The 21,532-nt window shown below is 43.4% G+C and overlaps 1 protein-coding gene and 1 long non-coding RNA gene across 17 annotated transcripts in view; one reads left to right on the top strand and one right to left on the bottom strand.

Moving 5' to 3' along the window:
- The window catches only part of LOC148902477 (LIM and calponin homology domains-containing protein 1-like), a 196,247-nt gene that overhangs the window by 46,348 nt on the left and 128,367 nt on the right, over nt 1-21,532 (top strand). For 11 of the 13 annotated variants that reach the window (XM_088991062.1, XM_088991071.1, XM_088991066.1 and 8 more), the window contains 2 exons: nt 12,966-12,996; nt 21,172-21,282. In XM_088991062.1, coding sequence (XP_088847188.1) covers nt 12,966-12,996; nt 21,172-21,282 — 142 coding nt within the window. Of the gene's footprint in view, nt 1-12,183; nt 12,345-12,965; nt 12,997-21,171; nt 21,283-21,532 lie in introns of those variants that run through there. The other 2 variants (XM_088991073.1, XM_088991072.1) reach the window with 2 other exon arrangements.
- Nucleotides 4,539-8,768, bottom strand: LOC148902478 (uncharacterized). Of its 4 annotated transcripts, none has more exons than XR_016114309.1 (3): nt 8,439-8,768; nt 8,132-8,336; nt 4,539-5,873 (listed from the first exon to the last, which is right to left on the bottom strand). It is a non-coding gene; the product is annotated as an uncharacterized LOC148902478 (long non-coding RNA). The 4 variants fall into 4 exon arrangements; XR_016114307.1 differs by having other exon boundaries at nt 8,132-8,303; nt 8,439-8,762; XR_016114308.1 differs by having other exon boundaries at nt 8,132-8,266; nt 8,439-8,759.

Genomic DNA, 21,532 nt, shown 5'->3' with positions numbered 1-21,532 from the left:
AGGGAGCCGACAGAGCTTGAAACAAAAAAAAAAACAAAAGTGAAAAAAAACAACTGAAATGTTGAGAAAATGGACAGAAAACAGTGAAATTTGGAATTGTGTCAACTTGATAGTTCAAAGGCATAGTGTAGACTGCAAGGTTAAAATATTAAGCCATCTGTACAATTTGAAGAGAACACACAAGCAATGGAACCAGCTATTCATGAAATTTCTAGTGTGTCTGCCTGCATCTGTTGCTGTTGCAATATCACAACTTCCAAGATGTACATCCCAGAGCTCCTTGAGACACTTTATGCAAAAAGCTATCCATTCCATCAAACCATCAACGACCATCACAAAGGTAAATAAAACGACTTTACTATACTGTACAGTTTATTTCTTTAATTATAATTCCATAGCACATGTATTATACTTAAGGTATATTTTGTGTAGTTTTCAGTTTTATTTAGTTTAGTTATTTAGATTATTCTCATTTAAATGGTTTCCTATGGGAAATTAATGTTTGGAATACACACTTTTCGCCTTACACATGTCATGATCTGGTTGGCGACCAACGGGGGGCGCTGTCGGCCCCGCCTGCACCTGCACAGGTGCTGGTCGTCCCGATCAGATTGGCGACCAGCGGGTAGCGACGTCAGCCCTGCCGGCAGCCTCGCAGGTGCTGGTCGTTATAATCATTGACATTTAAAAGAACACCCGGCACGACCATCCGGTGTCGGTTCATTGTTTGTTTGCTGCTTGGTTGCAGCATGCATCGTGTACGTGTTTGTTTAACCTTGGCGGGCTTTTACTTTTGGTCTTCTTTTGCTACTTTGTATTTTTTCCATTCAGATCATTTTGATGTTTTACATTTTGTTCCTGCTGACTTTATTTTAATACAATTTGTCAAACAACCTCCCGCTCCCTCCTGCCTGCTTTTTGGGATCCGAACCCGCCATCACCACCTTGCAAAACGTGACAGAATGAATCGGCCAACCATCGGATCCCGCAGGTACATCGGACCCGTCTCATTTCCACCCTGTGCCTGGCAATGCTACGTCCACGTTAGCGCAAGCCTCGTCGCGTTTGAATCGCGTCACTCGACGAGCCGCAACGTCCACGTAAATGTCCGGCCGAGACCTCCTTCCAGGTGGCCGTCCAGGGTGACCCTGGGTGACTGGCATTGCACGCCCACGTCCAGCCACGCTGTCGTCGTGCATGACGAATTGAGTCTCATCCACGACGAGCCGTGCAACGTCCGCGTCAATGTCAGTCCGAGACCCCACTCACCGCTGGATCCCGGAGCGGCTCTGGACTGGTCTCGTTCCCCCGGAGCCGGGCAGTTCACGCCCACGTCGGCGTCCGGCCGAGACCTGGTCCCATACGGCCGTACGGGGTACCATTCTGCGCCTGGCAGTTCGACGTCCACGCAGAGCCATGCGCCGTCGCGTGAATGTGCGAGAGGGATCGCACTCACGCCCACGACGATCCGTGCCGCGTCTTCGTCTACCCCAGGCCGAGTCCCGTTCCCATCGGGCCGCCGCCCGTCGTGTGCTGGAGAGGCAGCGGTTGCCCTCTCCACCGACCGTTCCCTGGCGAGTGGACCTTTTGGGAGACTGTTGGGACTTCTGGAAGCAGCCCCTTGAAGGGGGGGTACTGTCATGATCTGGTTGGCGACCAACGGGGGGCGCTGTCGGCCCCGCCTGCACCTGCACAGGTGCTGGTCGTCCCGATCAGATTGGCGACCAGCGGGTAGCGACGTCAACCCTGCCGGCAGCCTCGCAGGTGCTGGTCGTTATAATCATTGACATTTAAAAGAACACCCGGCACGACCATCCGGTGTCGGTTTATTGTTTGTTTGCTGCTTGGTTGCAGCATGCATCGTGTACGTGTTTGTTTAACCTTGGCGGGCTTTTACTTTTGGTCTTCTTTTGCTACTTTGTATTTTTTCCATTCAGATCATTTTGATGTTTTACATTTTGTTCCTGCTGACTTTATTTTAATACAATTTGTCAAACAACCTCCTGCTCCCTCCTGCCTGCTTTTTGGGATCCGAACCCGCCATCACCACCTCGCAAACCGTGACAGAATGAATCGGCCTACCATCGGATCCCGCAGGTACATCGGACCCGTCTCATTTCCACCCTGTGCCTGGCAATGCTACGTCCACGTTAGCGCAAGCCTCGTCGAGTTTGAATTGCGTCACTCGACGAGCCGCTGTGTCCACGTAAACGTCCGGCCGAGACCTCCTTCCAGGTGGCCGTCCAGGGTGATCCTGGGTGACTGGCATTGCACGCCCACGTCCAGCCACGCTGTCGTCGTGCATGACGGATTGAGTCTCATCCACGACGAGCCGTGCAACGTCCGCGTCAATGTCAGTCCGAGACCCCACTCACCGCTGGATCCCGGAGCGGCTCTGGACCCGTCTCGTTCCCCCGGAGCCGGGCAGTTCACGCCCACGTCGGCGTCCGGCCGAGACCTGGTCCCATACGGCCGTACGGGGTGCCATTCTGCGCCTGGCAGTCGACGTCCACGCAGAGCCATGCGCCGTCGCGTGAACGTGCGAGAGGGATCGCACTCACGCCCACGACGATCCGTGCCGCGTCTTCGTCCACCCCAGGCCGAGTCCCGTTCCCATCAGGCCGCCGCCCGTCGTGTGCTGGAGAGGCCGCGGTTGCCCTCTCCACCGACCGTTCCCTGGGGAGTGGACCTTTTGGGAGACTGTTGGGACTTCTGGAAGCAGCCCCTTGAAGGGGGGGTACTGTCATGATCTGGTTGGCGACCAACGGGGGGCGCTGTCGGCCCCGCCTGCACCTGCACAGGTGCTGGTCGTCCCGATCAAATTGGCGACCAGCGGGTAGCGACGTCAGCCCTGCCGGCAGCCTCGCAGGTGCTGGTCGTTATAATCAATGACACTTAAAAAGACACCTGGCACGATCATCCGGTGCCGATTCATTGTTTGTTTGCTGCTTGGTTGCAGCATGCATCGTGTATGTGTTTGTTTAACCTTGGCGGACTTTTACACTTGGTTTTCTTTTGCTACTTTGTATTTTTTCCATTCAGATCATTTTGATGTTTTACATTTTGTTCCTGCTGACTTTATTTTAATACAATTTGTCAAACAACCTCCCGCTCCCTCCTGCCTGCTTTTTGGGATCCGAACCCGCCATCACCACCTTGCAAAACGTGACAACACACACTTTCTGGGAACCAATTAAGTTCGTAAACCAAGGTATCACTGTATTCCGAATTGAAGTTTGCAATGTCTCTTCACATAGCTGTTTCCACCTGTTATGTCAAAGTTTTCATGACAGGAAGACATTTCGGATGCGTGCTGACTGGCTTTGGGAAAATGCTGAATCGCCACTGTGGCAAAATAGATTTTTTTGCGATAAGTGATCATTTCCTCTTTTTAATATGCGCCCGTCCAAACACAAGTTTTGTTCCAAATAAGTCTACAATGAAGTGGAACAGGATCCTTTCAGACCTTGGATAAATTCCAAGTTTTTTTTTATTTCAAAGCAAAGGTTCCCAATGCAATTTATGAAGAAAATCTGTGAGGCTGTGATCTTCTTTGTCTTATCTTGTGAAGTATGAAATCAAGATGTGAGAAGTCAGAAAAATGTATCCTGTGACTGTAAAGTGACCTTGAGAGTTTTCAAAGGCGCTTATGAATGAAAATTATTATTATTATTATTATTATTATTATTATTATTATTATTATTATTATTATTATTATTATTATTCAAATGAAAACATGAATCTGGCACATTTAAATGGTCTCAGCTCCATTGCAGTTTAGGAATATTTACCTTTTCATGCACCATTACTCCACTACTGTACTGTCCATGATGTGTCAAGTATATATTGTCCTGTCTGTCCTGTATTGTCCATTGTATTGTACTGGATTAGACTTTATTAGTGTCGCAGTGGAGAAAATTTACATTTCACAGCAGCCAAGTGATGGAAGGAAGAGGAAAGGAAAGGAAGAAGTAGAAAAACAAAATAGAGGAGCTGCTGTAAAGGCAGCCATTCTTGCGGGGCCATCTTGAAGTCAAAACAATACATACAGTACACTACAATATATACTTATAATAATGATAATACATTTCATTTACAAGCACCTTTCAAAGTCTCAAGGTCACCTTACAGTCACAGGATAAGCTTTTCCACTGGTCAGTAGCGGCAGCCACACACGCCAGCGTTCACTCAACCCGGAAGTAACTCAAATAGATAGAAAGCTAGCTAGCTAGCTAGCTAATAGATACAGTAATAATAATAATAATAATAAATTTCATTTATAAGCACCTTTCAAAACTCTGAGGGTCACTTTACAGTCACAGGATACAGTCGCTAATAGATAGCTACCTAGCCAGCTCGATAGCTAGATAGCTAAACGAAGCGACCTTGTGACTTTTGAAAGGTGCTTATAAATGAAATGTATTATTACTGTTCATTATTACTACTGTATGTTGGATTATTTTGATTGTTCGTCCTTGGTTCATTGCTTCGACGGGTGTTGATGAAAGAGGATGGTTAAATCATCAGGAAGCCAGGTGTAGAACATAAAGTTGGTTTAATCTTGAAGACAGCGGAGACATTGTGGGAGGTCAGCAAAGGAGGAAGGCAGAGAGAAGGGAGAGCATCTTATACGGCGCGCAGTGTGTGACGCGAAAGTATGTGACATAATGTAAATGCGACATCATGTAAGGGAAGGCAGGATATGACGTATCAGGAAGTTCAAAATGTAAACAAAGGTTACAGAGCGATGTTTAGAGATGTTTGTATGGCGAATTACCCCAAAATCTCCCCCCTGACGAACATATTTAACATCGATGGAGGTGAACAGAAAGAATAAAGAAAAAAAGAAAATCACAAAATATAACAATCACAATGGAAACAATTTCAAATTAAATCATGTCATCGCTACAACAGTCAAATCTTCATGGCATCCTGGATGGTGATCACCAGGACGGCGAGGAGGAACAAAATTGTTTGTAGCATTTGTCGCAAGCAGGCCCCAGGGTGTGGTATGGATGAGCTGGTGTCTGGGAAAGAGTGATGTGCATCGGGAATGTTCTTGACGAACGGTGTCCTCGCGAATACAGACGAAGCTTGTGGCTTCTAAGACGGCTAGCAGCTCCGCAACCGGTCCATCCCACGTTGGCGTGGCCCACGTCATCTTCTTCAGACCGCAGCTCTGTCCTGTGGAGAACAAAAGAAGACTTGTGCCAGGTCACATGTCGAAAGGATGCTTTCATTCTACACATCACACTTTCTTGACGTTTCTTTCCCTATCAAAGTCTGTCTCATTGTTTAGGCTCTGCAATGCATTCTCTCACAGAAATGGCAGACTTTGTTATTGTTAGCTGTTAGTTGGTTAGTATATGTTAGTGGTTAGTGAGTCTGCATTTCTGGAGGGCACCACTTTCTTGGAGAATGACGTTGTAGCCAACATCACTCAGCACCAAAAATTTTGGCAATGATGATGATGATATCGTCACTCCCCCCTGTTGAGACATGAAAAGTCTCAATTTACCAACTGGGGACCTGTTTGCGTGGAACAGGCACAAATTATCAATTTGCATAAAACCATTTGACAATCATTGGTCCAAGATTTTGGAGGCCAAATTTTGGCATGTCGCCACATTGCTTGGGTGGAGGACAGCCTTCCACAATTCTTTATCACAAGTTGACATGGTCGGCAACATTATGGCAATCTGCATTGACGGTCATCATACTCGCCTTTTGTCATTCAGTTGGAGGGCACCAGTTGGCAGTCAGTTTCGCTTCTGCATCGGACATCCATTCCCGCGACCCAGCTTCATCTGCGGTCACCCTGGCACGGATTCCGCAGGACTCCTCCCCTTCTGAAGGACCTCCTTCTCCCAATTCTGAAAGAAGCGTGGAAAACCCTATACAATATATCTGATTCCGCCTGAATCTCTGACTGACATCAGTGCCCACTCAACTCATTTGCCAATTTCATTCTTACCGGCGAGAAATTCGCTTAATGTGCACTGCAGTCAATTACTTTAATGTGCACTGCATCCAATTCATAATAATAATGTTAATTCGTAATCAAATTAATCTAACAGGTTATCCTGCACTTTTAGTTGTAACTATAAACTACTTTTGAACTGACAGATGTCATCACTGTACGCAAAGGTAGCCAGAAGACGAATTAGCATTTGCGGCTGTCTTAATAAACGTTGGATATCCGCCATCGCATCTCCAACGGTGAACATTTTTCATACGACCAAGCCTAAATGTAACAATTCGTTGCTCGCTAGATGGTTGGATGAGAAATATGTGCAAAAAAATAAAAATTGTCATGCATTTGAATGAATGCCAAACACGATACTTTTGGAAATCAAAACTATTCTCAATAGGGGCTTTGTCATTGATGCCAAATCATCAGTTGGGTGTGCCAACGCTAATTGTGTGGGTGCATCCCACCAGCGATTGCGGCCTCTCCTTCGTTGGATCTCCTATGACAATTGAAACAGATTAATTTTTGTTTCCAAAGACATCAAGAATCAAAATTCAGCTCGGATGATACTGTGATTCAGCAGCATCTTCCTCTAGAAAATCACAGGATGGGTGGATGCAAGTGGCTTGTGTATCCCACAGCTCATCAATTCGTCCTGCAAATGGAACAATTTCTCTCCCAGCTCTGTTTGCGAATTGTTTCGGTTCACATTGTCTGCATAAAAGCATAATGAAAAAAGGTTAGTCATCATATTTTGCAAATCAATCTTGTCCTCTTCAAATTGAGTTCTTCGCTTAGAAACTAATAAAGGTGAATCTGATCAAATTCAATTTGTTATCATATCTATGAATCAAATCATATGTTCTTTGACTTCAGTGGATTAACAAATTGTCAGGTCAAAAATTATCAATACGCTTATTCACTATCAATATTATAGAAAATGAAGCTATCTATCATGAAAACGGCTCATAATTTCAACGGGTTAATTTCTATTAAGTAATCAATTATCAGTGAATCCAGCAACATCTACCTTGCCAATTTCCATCCAATTCAAGATAAATGTTCCTGTGTTTTAGCCTAATTCACTGACTATTTTATGTAATTCATCCAAATGTACTGTCATTTACGAGAGGGCAACACAGTGGAATGCGGGCCTCTGGGTGTTAAACCCCTCTTTGAAGCCCTGTCCTGACAAAAACCCATGATAAGAGGCATCGTAAATAACTCCTATATAATAAGCTTCTTTCAAATGGCTTAAACAAGCTGTAGACAGAACAAGCTTTAGCTCTGTTTGACAAAACTAAACCTGTAATTTTATAAAGTCCCTCTTTGACTCTGTCATTTTATACAATGTCCATTTCATTTTGCATTTGCCCAAATCGGGATTTCAAAATTATTTGTCCCGATCACAGACAAAAACATTGGAATTCTGACTTCAAGGTGTTCAATTCTCATAGTGAAAACACTTTATCAAATCTAACAAAAAAATATTTTACTTTTGCCTTCAAATTCACTCAAGTTCAGCCGCTGTTTATTTATTTGTTTGTTGGCTTATTTATTTGTTCACACAGTTTAATTTGCCTGACTATTTAATTCAGTTTTTGTTTCAAGTGGACGGTATTCGTGAAAAAGCTATGGGGAAAAAAAACAGTGTTATGTCATTCATGAGGACGTCGAGCGGAGACGAAAGTCTCCTTGCTGCATGGTTGGACGGGTCTCCCGATGAGACAGGATAGTTCTACTCCATGGCACCCGGTCGAGTCCTCTTGTAATGACAAGGCAGCCTCTCGTCCTGTGGAGAAGAGAGGCCTCCGCGGAAGAATCACATTCGGCAGGAACGTCTTTTTTACACAACACGTTTGTGAATGTTAACGCAACGCTTTATTAATTTTATTTTCATTTATTAACCTATTTGCGAATGAATCAATTTGCCGATATCAAAATGCGGCTGTGAATTCACCCCCACCCCCCTGTTATGGGTAGAGAAAGAGGGAGGAAGGAGTGGGCTGTCTGCATTCTCTGCTGGCAGACTTCCCCCCCCCTTAGTCTTAGCGAAGCTCACACAACACGCGTACATACACAACAATACATTAAAGCACACAATGCACGCACAAAAACACGAAAGACAAAGAACACAAAAGGGGAGACAAGAAGACATACACAAAAATGGCTCCTCCAAAATGTCTTCCCAGTCCTCGCCCCCGAACTTCCAGAGCCTCATTCCCTTCTGAAGAATCCCCTTCTGGAACTTTCCCGGTCCAACATGGCTGCCGGAGGGGTGGAAGCCGACATATCCTGACCCAAGATGGCGTCGATCAGTCACGTACGAAACCTTCATACATTGGCTCAAATTAAGATGGTCCGCCTTGACCCGATACACAGATTAACCGCAAATTGAATTACTTTTTTGGCCATAAGAATCCCACAATGCATTCACCCAACATAGCTGCATGCTAGCGGCACTCACCCGTGAAGCATTCCTGAGAGACGCACACCAGAAGGGAGGGGGCTGCCCACTCGAACAGTCTCGAAAGACACAGGGCCCACACCACCCCCCCTCCCGAAGCCATTAGCTAGGACCCGGAGTTTTTCGGAACCAAATGTTGGATTAATTTGATCGTTCGTCCTTGGTTCATTGCTTCGACGGGTGTTGATGAAAGAGGATGGTTAAATCATCAGGAAGCCAAATGTAGAACAGAAAATTGGTTTAATCTTGAAGACAGCGGAGACATTGTGGGAGGTCAGCAAAGGAGGAAGGCAGAGAGAAGAGAGAGCGTGAACTGGAAGGGAGAGCATCTTATACGGCGCGCAGTGTGTGATGCGAAAGTATGGGACGTAATGTAAATGCGACATCATTTAAGTAAGGGAAGGCAGGATATGACATATCAGAAAGTTCAAAATGTAAACAGAGGTTACAGAGCGATGTTTAAAGATATTTGTATGGTGAATTACCCCAACACTGTATCTATTAGCTAGCTTGCTACCTAACTATCTATTTGCTATCTATTAGCTGTCTAGCTGGCTTGCTAGCTATCTAGCTACCTATCGTTTAGCTATCGCGCCATTGACCAAAATAGACTGTCTCACATCTCCTGTCCCATGTAAATCCGCTTCAATTCCAACCCGCGACAGTTACACCATCCACATCGGCGCTCTGCACTGACGTACCTAACAGCAACAAACTTTCTGCTGACCTATATATAAATACAGTAAAGTCTCGTTATATCGATATCGGATATATCGATAGTCCCGGTTAGATCGATACTATTTCTATGCACGCACGGAGAAAATTACATGCAAACAGGGTCGGATATATCGATAGTCCCGGTTATATCGATATTTTTTCGGACTCCCTTGAATATTGATATAACGAGACTTTACTGTATATATACTTTCAATTCTTCTTATGCCAAATATTTTATATCAAGAAATATCAATTAATTTTCTAACATAGCTTCTCTGTGTTTGTGGTTCCCCACAGGTGCCAATTTCATTCTTACCGGCGAGAAATTCGCTTAATGTGCACTGCAGTCAATTACTTTAATGTGCACTGCATCCAATTCATAATAATAATGTTAATTCGTAATCAAATTAATCTAACAGGTTATCCTGCACTTTTAGTTGTAACTATAAACTACTTTTGAACTGACAGATGTCATCACTGTACGCAAAGGTAGCCAGAAGACGAATTAGCATTTGCGGCTGTCTTAATAAACGTTGTATATCCGCCATCGCATCTCCAACGGTGTACATTTTTCATACGACCAAGCCTAAATGTAACAATTCGTTGCTCGCTAGATGGTTGGATGAGAAATATGTGCAAAAAATAAAAATTGTCATGCATTTGAATAAATGCCAAACACGATACTTTTGGAAATCAAAACTATTCTCAATAGGGGCTTTGTCATCGATCCCAAATCATCAGTTGGGTGTGCCAACTTTAGTTGTGTGGGTGCATCCCACCAGCCATTGCGGCTGCTCCTTTATTGGATCTCCAATGACAATTGAAGCGGAGATTAAATTTTGTTTCCAAAGACATCAAGAATCAAAATTCAGCTCGGATGATACTGTGATTCAGCAGCATCTTCCTAGAAAATCACAGGATGGGTGGATGCAAGTGGCTTGTGCATCCCACAGTTCATCAATACGTCCTGCAAATGGAACAATTTCTCAACCACCATCTCCCAGCTCTGTTTGCGAATTGTTTCGGTTCACCACATCGTCTGCATAAAAGCTTAATGAAAAAAGGTTAGTCATCATATTTTGCAAATCAATCTTGTCCTCTTCAAATTAATTTCTTCGCTTAGAAACTAATAAAGGTGAATCCGATCAAATTCAATTTGTTATCATATCTATGAATCAAATCATCTGTTCTTTGACTTCAGTGGATTAACAAATTGTCAGGTCAAAAATTATCAATACGCTTATTCACTATCAATATTATAGAAAATGAATAAAGCTATCTATCATGAAAACGGCTCATAATTTCAACGGGTTAATTTCTATTAAGTAATCAATTATCAGTGAATCCAGCAACATCTACCTTGCTAATTTCCATCCAATTCAAGATAAATGTTCCTGTGTTTTAGCCTAATTCACTGACTATTTTATGTAATTCATCCAAATGTACTGTCATTTACGAGAGGTCAACACAGTGGAATGCAGGCCTCTGGGTGTTAAACCCCTCTTTGAAGCCCTGTCCTGACAAAAACCCTTGATAAGAGGCATCGTAAATAACTCCTATATAATAAGCTTCTTTCAAATGGCTTAAACAAGCTGTAGACAGAACAAGCTTTAGCTCTGTTTGACAAAACTAAACCTGTAATTTTATAAAGTCCCTCTTTGACTCTGTCATTTTATACAATGTCCATTTCATTTTGCATTTGCCCAAATCGGGATTTCAAAATTATTTGTCCCGATCACAGACAAAAACATTGGAATTCTGACTTCAAGGTGTTCAATTCTCATAGTGAAAACACTTTATCAAATCTAACAAAAAAATATTTTACTTTTGCCTTCAAATTCACTCAAGTTCAGCCGCTGTTTATTTATTTGTTTGTTGGCTTATTTATTTGTTCACACAGTTTAATTTGCCTGACTATTTAATTCAGTTTTTGTTTCAAGTGGACGGTATTCGTGAAAAAGCTATGGGGAAAAAAAACAGTGTTATGTCATTCATGAGGACGTCGAGCGGAGACGAAAGTCTCCTTGCTGCATGGTTGGACGGGTCTCCCGATGAGACAGGATAGTTCTACTCCATGGCACCCGGTCGAGTCCTCTTGTAATGACAAGGCAGCCTCTCGTCCTGTGGAGAAGAGAGGCCTCCGCGGAAGAATCACATTCGGCAGGAACGTCTTTTTTACACAACACGTTTGTGAATGTTAACGCAACGCTTTATTAATTTTATTTTCATTTATTAACCTATTTGCGAATGAATCAATTTGCCGATATCAAAATGCGGCTGTGAATTCACCCCCACCCCCCTGTTATGGGTAGAGAAAGAGGGAGGAAGGAGTGGGCTGTCTGCATTCTCTGCTGGCAGACCTCCCCCCCCCTTAGTCTTAGCGAAGCTCACACAACACGCGTACATACACAACAATACATAAAAGCACACAATGCACGCACAAAAACACGAAAGACAAAGAACACAAAAGGGGAGACAAGAAGACATACACAAAAATGGCTCCTCCAAAATGTCTTCCCAGTCCTCGCCCCCGAACTTCCAGAGCCTCATTCCCTTCTGAAGAATCCCCTTCTGGAACTTTCCCGGTCCAACATGGCTGCCGGAGGCGTGGAAGCCGACATATCCTGACCCAAGATGGCGTCGATCAGTCACGTACGAAACCTTCATACATTGGCTCAAATTAAGATGGTCCGCCTTGACCCGATACACAGATTAACCGCAAATTGAATTACTTTTTTGGCCATAAGAATCCCACAATGCATTCACCCAACATAGCTGCATGCTAGCGGCACTCACCCGTGAAGCATTCCTGAGAGACGCACACCAGAAGGGAGGGGGCTGCCCACTCGAACAGTCTCGAAAGACACAGGGCCCACACCACCCCCCCTCCCGAAGCCATCAGCTAGGACCCGGAGTTTTTCGGAACCAAATGTTGGATTAATTTGATCGTTCGTCTTTGGTTCATTGCTTCGACGGGTGTTGATGAAAGAGGATGGTTAAATCATCAGGAAGCCAAATGTAGAACAGAAAGTTGGTTTAATCTTGAAGACAGCGGAGACATTGTGGGAGGTCAGCAAAGGAGGAAGGCAGAGAGAAGAGAGAGCGTGAACTGGAAGGGAGAGCATCTTATACGGCGCGCAGTGTGTGATGCGAAAGTATGGGACGTAATGTAAATGCGACATCATTTAAGTAAGGGAAGGCAGGATATGACATATCTGAAAGTTCAAAATGTAAACAGAGGTTACAGAGCGATGTTTAAAGATATTTGTATGGTGAATTACCCCAACACTGTATCTATTAGCTAGCTTGCTACCTAACTATCTATTTGCTATCTATTAGCTGTCTAGCTGGCTTGCTAGCTATCTAGCTACCTATCGTTTAGCTATAGCGCCATTGACCAAAATAGACTGTCTCACATCTCCTGTCCCATGTAAATCCGCTTCAATTCCAACCCGCGACAGTTACACCATCCACATCGGCGCTCTGCACTGACGTACCTAACAGCAACAAACTTTCTGCTGACCTATATATAAATACAGTAAAGTCTCGTTATATCGATATCGGATATATCGATAGTCCCGGTTAGATCGATACTATTTCTATGCACGCACGGAGAAAATTACATGCAAACAGGGTCGGATATATCGATAGTCCCGGTTATATCGATATTTTTTCGGACTCCCTTGAATATTGATATAACGAGACTTTACTGTATATATACTTTCAATTCTTCTTATGCCAAATGTTTTATATCAAGAAATATCAATTAATTTTCTAACATAGCTTCTCTGTGTTTGTGGTTCCCCACAGGCCGAGCGACTGCTGCCGAAAGCTCAAAAATGTAAGTGACTTTATTTTGAAAATTAATCCGCCAGCCTTATTTTTGTTTTCACCATTAGAAATTGGAGCAATTTACAATAGCACTTGTAAATTGCAACGCACTGCTGTTAAGTTTAAAGGACAACTGACACCATTTTTTTGTTTCCTAACTAACATCAGAAAAAAAACTTTTATAGCATGTAAAATACCCAAAACATGCAGGCTGATATTTTTAGTCAAATGCAAAACACCAATAAAAATGAGTTAACGTGTCCCAAAACGACTTCAAAATGACCCCGGAAATGGCAAGTTTCAGAAGGTCCCGCCCCCGTGTTCGTGACGTCACGCCAGGACGTCTTGCCTTGCTCTAGAATCAAAACAATGGCTTCAGATTCGGAGAAGATGCTTTCTTGTTACTCATCGAGTTCTGAATATGATTCAAATAGTTCTGAAGAGGAAAGCATAAATGTTTCCGATTGATTAAAGAAGTGCTTCCGTATCAATTCGAGCCGTCAGGACTCCAATGTACCGTCCCAGAAAATGCACAAGATGGCACCCAAGCTGAGGAAATGGGCTGATTTGTCTGCTGAGAATTTGTGTCAACTAGTATCAAATAGTAGTCTTGGTGCAACACACAATGATTCACCATCACGTTATTTAAGTGTTTTCCTTCTAATTTCACCAGCAACACGAAGTTTTCAGACTAAACAAAGTACCCAAAATGCATTGTGTGTCGCTTTCTCGTTCAGGGGCATTCCTGACGTGACGTCACGTCAGGAATCGTCACCAACTCGAAAACAAGACTTTCCGAATATTCAGCGCGTGTCTTAAAACGTAAAATATAGCTATATGTGGTGGAATCCTTGTAAAATATGCTCAGTATAAGTCATTTCAAGTGATTTGACTAATTATGGACACAACCTCTACGGAGGCGTCGGTGGTCCTTCTAAGACACACACACACATATATATTTCTCCCTGTAAAATGGATCGAGAAGTTCTTCAGTGTTTTTCTGTGGCTTTGAATATGTAAGAAATTTAGATTACAGTATTGCACACCCAAAAGCCTTAATTTTCTTGAAAAGATGACCCTGTGCCTTATACACAGGTGCAACATATATGTGAAGTAATATTGAGCCACAACAGATCTCGCAACTCCTGTCAGCAGAGAGCAACTTTTTTTTCCTCTAGCAGATCGGGCGTAACTCCAGCCTCTACTGTAGCGCCTTATCATGCCTTATATTTGGAAAACCTTTAGATAAATATATATTATATTTGTAAACCTTTTTCATTCATTTAGGTGTGGATTATAGACATGTGTGCCTTATATATGGAAAAAGTTTGAAAATACACCATTCATTGGTGATGCGCCTTACACACTGGAAAATACGGCAATTGTACCTTATAATGTCGTGTGTCTTTGTCAGAGATATGACAGTCAAACACCGTGGACAGAGACTCGCAACCAGAAAGATTGTCCCTACTGCCAAGGAGATGCAGTCATCAATGACATACGTCTGAATTCTGCGCCCCTCTGCCAAGCTATTTATTCGGATTATATGTAAATTAAAGTGATACATTAGTAAAACATAGTTTTCTTGATTATAATGCCACGCCTCTGGGCGTTCTGAGCAACAACAGATGTAAGCAATAAAACATTGCATTTCCCATGAACTGATAAATTTGAAATCTGGCGCTTGTGCAGGATGTTCAAGCCGTAAATAACTTTGGTGAAAAAGGAGTATCCCAAGCCCTAAATTCTGTGCAAGGCCGGACCTCCTAGATGGAGCAGACAGTTCACCTTGCCGTGTCTTTTTCACTCAGATTTACTGTGGCCATCTGCGCTTTGACTGTGGGCCTATTGTTTAGTTGGCCAACTCAGCACGGCACTTTTAAACATGATAACTTCTTCTTCTCCATCAGTCTTATATTTGCAAAATGTGTGTACCGTATTTTCACGACCAAACGGTGCACCGTGTGAAAGGGCGCAGTCTCATTTATGTGTGCCATTTCTGTATTTAACACACACATTGGGCGCACCGGATGAAAGGACACAAGTTTTATATACCGGTACATATCCTCTACTGCAATACGTACGTCCGCCTCACAACAACACACAGGCATACAAGTATGCGTATTTTAAAAAACAGATCGGGAGCAAAACTGAATTTGGTAGTGCTTTATTTATTAATTACAAAGGAATAACATTTTGTAATCATCACTCAATATGCGTCGGCATGGTAAAAAGGAGCACATTACCGGTACTGACTTTTCCGAAAGCTCAAACCACCGTGCTAGCAGACACGTTAGCCCAAGCATCCAAAATCCATTGGCAAACTGTGGCGTAACATCCAGCCCTTTTTGTTTGCCTTAAGAATGACGCCTGCTGGAAATGTCTCTTTAGGCAAAGTCTTTCTTTTTAAAAAAATCACAGTCGCCGGGAGTTTCTCTCCGTTAGCATGGCAGCCTTTTCGCCAGCTTTTCAGAATAATTCGCCGGCCGTCGCTACAGTAGTCCCAGTCCGCATGGAAAAATCGCACAGTTTCATAAAACGCCAGCACCAAGACGGACCTCCTTGGAAATGTTCAATTTTCATTTCCTCCGCTAGCGTTACTGCTCTGAGTGGGACGGTGACAGTCGAAACGCTCCTTCCGCTCGCTCTTAGCTCGCCGATCGATTGCTTGAAGCTTTCCTCCAACTCCGGCCACCTTGCCTTATGTCGGCGTATTATGTCACGGCGGCTCCATTCCCACGTTCCTCGGCGTAGTTGATAGCCTTCAGTTGAAATAAACTGAGCTTCATAACCATGTCTCTTTGCCATTTTCAGGGTTGTTAAAACAGCAATGTTCTACATAAAGCACATACCTGTTCGTTTATACACAAACCACGCCCGCACACACCCCTCGTTTTCTCTACACGTCCTCCTCATGGTGGTCTCTAACACGTCCGCACTACAGGGCGCACAGCACATTTTGATAAAAATCTGAGACGTTTATATGCGCCTTATGGTCGTGAAAATACGGTATTTATATATTATATTTGGAAAACTGTTTTTCATTCTTTGAAGGTGCAATTTATAGTCCAGTGCAGCTTATATATGGAAAAGGTTTGAAAATACACCATTCATTGGAGGATCGCCTTATACACTAGAAAATACGGTACTTGTACTTTACAATGTGATATGCTTTATATTTCATATATATTTGCAAAACATTTTTTCGTTCATTGAAGGTGCGCCTTATATATGGGAAAAGTTTGAAAATGCACCATTCATTGGGTATGCGCCTTATATACTGGAAAATACAATATGTGTACCTTATAATGTGGTATGCCTTATATTTCGAAAACTGATAGACATTCGACAGAATAAGAAGTTATCAGAATCAGAATCAGAATCATCTTTATTGCCAAGTATGTAGGACACACAAGGAATTTGTTTCCGGTAGAACACGCTGCACTAGTATCGTTGTCAAAAAAACTGCTAAGTGGCACTATACAGTTCCATTTTGGCTACTGTTGAAAGAGTTCAAAGAGTTAATGGCTTGGGGGAAGAAGCTGTTTAAATGTCTGCTGGATTTGGTGCGCATGGATCGGTAGCGCCTGCCTGAGGGGAGTAGCTGGAAAAGGTGGTGGGCAGGGTGCGGAGGGTCCAGTAGGATTTTCCGCGCCCTAGTTTGGATTCTTGCAGTGTGCAAGTCCTCGAGAGTGGGTAGGGCGGTGCCAATGATTTTTTCCGCCGTCCTAACTGTCCGTTGAAGTCGGATTTTGTCCATTTTTGTGGCGGCCCCGAACCAAACGGTGATGGAAGAACACAGGATGGATTCGATGACAGCCGTGTAGAAATGTTGCAGCACCTCCTGTGGCAGGCCATGCTTCTTTAGCAGCCTCAGGAAGTACATTCTCTGTTGGGCCTTTTTCAGGATAGAGTTGGTGTTGACCTCCCACTTCATGTCCTGGGAGACTGTGATTCCCAGGAACTTGAAGGTCTCAACGGTTGACACCAGGCAGTTGGATAGTGTGAGGGGTAGCTGTGGTGATGGATGTTTCCTGAAGTCCACGATCATCTCAACTGTCTTGAGCGTGTTCAGCTCCAGGTTGTGACGGCTGCACCAGAGCTCCAGCTGCTCCACTTGTTGTCGGTACGCAGACTCGTCGCCGTCTTTGATGAGACCGATGACCGTGGTGTCGTCTGCGAACTTTATGAATTTGACAGCTGGGTGCGTTGAGGTGCAGTCGTTCGTGTAGAGAGAGAAGAGCAATGGAGAGAGGACGCATCCTTGCGGGGCTCCAGTGCTCATGGTTCGTGTTGTGGATGATATATTTCCCAGTCTGACATGTTGTGTCCGTCCTGTCAGGAAGCTGAGGGTCCACTGGCAGATCGTGGGGGGGGGGCACCAAGCTGGAGAAGTTTGGGGATGAGGAGTTCTGGGATGATGGTATTGAACGCAGAGCTGTAGTCCACAAACAGGATCCTTGCGTAGGTTCCTGTGTTGTCAAGGTGGTCGAGGATGTGGTGCAGTCCGATGTTGACTGCATCCTCCACAGACCTGTTTGCCCGGTAAGCAAACTGAAGAGGATCTAGCAGAGGTCCGGTGATGTTCTTTAGGTGGTTCAGCACGAGGCGTTCAAAGGACTTCATAACCACAGACGTCAGAGTGACAGGTCTATAGTCGTTCAATCCCGAGGGTGCTGGTTTCTTTGGAACTGGGACGATAGTAGACTGTTTGAAGCAGGATGGGACTTCACACTGCTCCAGGGATCTGTTGAAGATTTGTGTGAAGACCGGAGCCAGCTGGTCAGCGCAGACTCTCAGGCAGGAGGGGGACACTCTGTCAGGTCCTGCAGCTTTCTTGATCTTTTGCTGCTTGAAGAGCCGTCTAACGTCCAGTTCGTGGATCTGTAGGGCAGAGGGCGGAGATACGGTAGTTTCTGGTAATGGTGGGCAGACCGGGGAAATGGTGGTGTCTTTTTCAAATCGGCAAAAGTATGTATTTAACTCATCAGCCATACCATTGTTGTACACTGCTTGGGGGGAAGGTAAACGATAATTTGTTATCATATTTAAAAGTTTCATGCTGTTATATGCTTAGTCAACATGTGTGACTCCACTACACAATTGAAGCACAGACAACCTGGGGTCAATAGGTTAATAGACAGAGCTTTTTAAACTGTCAACTTCAGCTGGCCTTGGTCAGAATTTAGCACTTAGGAAACTCCTTATCACAGGATGAGCTCATTACCCAGGTCACAAATGTATCAGTTCATGAAAAAGACAATGTTTTATTGTTTACAGCTGTTGGGGCTCAGAACGTTCCAGGGGCGTGGTATTCTAATCAAGAAAATTATGTTTTACTAATGTATCACTTAAATGTGCATATACTCTCAATAAATAGCTTGTCAGAGGGCTTGAATGCCTGCGTCTCCTGCTGCGTCTCCTGCTGGCAGTAAAAGACAATCTTTCTGTGTCTGAGCCGTCTGACAAAAACTTTTATATATTTCTATATTATATTTGGAAAACTTTTTTTATTCATTGAAGGTGCGCCTTATAGTTCACTGCGCCTTATATATGGGAACAGTTTGAAAATACTCCATTCATTGGGGATGCGCCTTATACACTGGAAAATATGGTACTTGTAAGGGTCCAATGAGGGTTAACATGCTTTTTTGAGATTTCACTCCCTTTCACTTTTGTCAATACAAAGCAACGCCGGGCAGTTCCTCCTTCCAAACGCCGTCCCGCGTTTAGCGCAGAACGCCTGCACAAACACGACAAGGCCAAGACATTGTTCCCTCCTTGAAAAGGAAGGCAGGAAGCCTCTCGTTGAATTGAGACAACGTCCTGGACCTCGAATGACTTATTGGCAGCTGTTAGGCCGATGATTTAAAAGAGACTAAAATTGCAATTACAAAGCAACAGCTTGATCACGGTCATATTTTCTCTCCATGTCAACAGCGCACAACGCCGGGAGGGTTTCGATAAGAAAGCTTGGTGGTGGTCTTATTTTAGTCGCTGACAACCATCAACGCGGGTAACGAAGCTGACGTATGTGTCACACAAAATGTCGCTAGGTCATTGTCTTTGGTGTATAGTGATACCTCAGCTTACGAACATAATTGATTCCCAGAAAGTGTGTGTAAGGCGGAAAGGTAGTCTTCCAAACATTTATTTCCTATAAGAACCCATTAAAATGAGTATAATCTGTTCCCAGGTCACCATAAAACAATTTTCAACTAAATAAGCCTTAAAACGACACCAAATATACCTTATTTTATGTACAATAAATGTGCTATTGTATTGTAATTAATGAAATAAACTGTACTGTATAATCAAGTCGTTTTATTTACCTTTGTGATGGTAGTTGTCAATGGATGACAAACTTCCAGATTGCCTCTTGATGATATCCGAGTGAAGTTGCCGTGCTTTCTCAGCGATCATACGCTCAATCACTGTCCCATGCTAGCTGTTTTTTGTTAATCCAGTTTTTCAATCTCTTCTATTGCCCGAGACCGTTGCTTAGACTACAGAGAAACACCCTTAGCCACATATAGCAATGTTCAATTTAGCATATTGGTACTGGGACGCTAAGTCACACAAACGCACACCTCGTTCATGTTTTTCGATGATCTCCTTCTGCTCAACCGTCATTTTCTTTTGTGTCCTCTTCAGCTTAACACTAGCCTGTGGTGGGGTCTTTTTCGGTCCCAAAATAGCAAAAGTACTCCACTCGATAACAAACCACATCTGAACTCAAAGAAAGCGAGTGTGGAAAACTAGTCCGCCAGCCACCGTGGCGCTATGTGGTTTGGTTTGTCCGCCGAAAACTAGTTTGTATGCCAAGATTACATTCTCGCAAATGTAATGTTCGTATGGCGAAAAGTCTGTTAGCTAAAGCGTTCGTAAGCCGAGGTATCACTGTATTTCAAAATGCATTTTTTTTATCAAATTCCCAAATAAATGAAGATGTCTTACACTTTATTTGCAATTTGGCTTTCACTATGCATCTACATTGACAAGCATAACTATACAATACAATACATCTTGATTCATGCAGCGCTTTAACAACAGCGGAAGCTGCAACAAAGCATGGACATGGACATGAACAAACACGGACAGCTATCATATACAGGAAATAAAGCAGTGACAAAAACCAAGATTAAGTCGGAATCGTGTCGAGTCAAATGCCAAAGAGTACAAGTAGCTAACGACTATCGACTTTTTGGCCAGGAGCTGTGTGCTTTATGTGGCAGTGTGACAGTGAGCTCAGTGGTTACCGGTTACTAATTTTTAGTTCTTCAGAGTCCGTGTTTGTGTCTGTTTTTTTTTAGTCTCCCACATATGGAGAATGTTTCAACAATCCAATGAATTAAAGGACAACCGAGACCTCCGGATAAGTTGCGTCCATAATTTGTAAAATTACTTAAAATGACTTCTACTGAACGCATTTTACAAAGATTCCACCGCATATAGCTATATGTTCCCCTTTAAGACTTGCACTGAATATTCATGAAGTCTTGTGTTCGAGTTGATGACGATGCCCTGAGGACGTCACAGAGGGAACGCCCCTGACCGACAAAGCCACACACAATGCATTTTGGGTACTTTTTTTCATCTGAAAGCACCATGTTCATTACGAAATTAGAAGGAAAACTACATAAATAATGCGATGGTGAATTGTTGTCGCAGCCAATTGCGGTAACACGAATAAAGAAGTAAATTGACACAAATTCCCAGCAGACAAATCAGCCCATCTCCAATGGAGCTTGTGCGCCATTTGTGCATTTTCTGGGCGCTACATTGGAGTCCAGATGGCTCAAATTGATACGGAAGGACTTCTTTAATCGATTGCAAACATTTATGCTTTCCTCTTCAGAACTATTTGAATCATATAATTAACTGAATGAGTAACAAGAAAGCCTCTTCTCCGAATCTGGACTCTCTGAAACCATTGTTTTGATTCTGGAGAAAGGCAGTTTGTGAAGGAGTATCCTGGCGTGATCTCACGAACAATGGGGCGGGACTTTCTGAATCTACCCAGTTCTAAGCTCATTTTGTGGTTGTTTTTTTTATTGGTGTTTTGCATTTGACTAAAATAGCATGCGTGTTTTGGGTATTTTAAAACATTTTTCTGATGTCAGTAAAGGGAACAAAAAATGGTGTCGGTTGTCTTTTAAACAATGTTTGTTTTTGATGGGTGCAGGTTCTAATCACCATCTACTGGCTGGGCCGGGCTGCCAATAGCTGCACTTTTTACAGCGGGCCCACATTGGACCTGAATGAGTTTGAGGGCCTCCTGTCACAGATCCGAAAGGTTTTTTCTTGACTTTCATTATCTTCAACTGTTAAGGGGGGCTGTGATGGGAAATTGTGTGAACATTTTTTGGATTGTGCAGTTTATGTCTCCTTCAAACCTTTGATAGCAAGAAATACATTGGGCACTGCCAGACGATTTGCAAAAATGTGTCCAGTCTTTTGGCTGTGATGTAAAACTGTCCTAAGTTCCAAAAATAATCAAATCAAACAGTGAAAATAACCCCACAAAGCAAAAAAAAAAAATGCAT

This window comes from Hippocampus bargibanti, linkage group LG02 (genome assembly GCF_051943395.1).
Source record: "Hippocampus bargibanti isolate YZ-2025 linkage group LG02, ASM5194339v1, whole genome shotgun sequence".
In the NCBI taxonomy this organism is placed as follows: domain Eukaryota; kingdom Metazoa; phylum Chordata; class Actinopteri; order Syngnathiformes; family Syngnathidae; genus Hippocampus; species Hippocampus bargibanti.
Note: the sequence above shows the minus strand (reverse complement) of the source record. Positions and strands in the feature narration are given on the sequence as shown.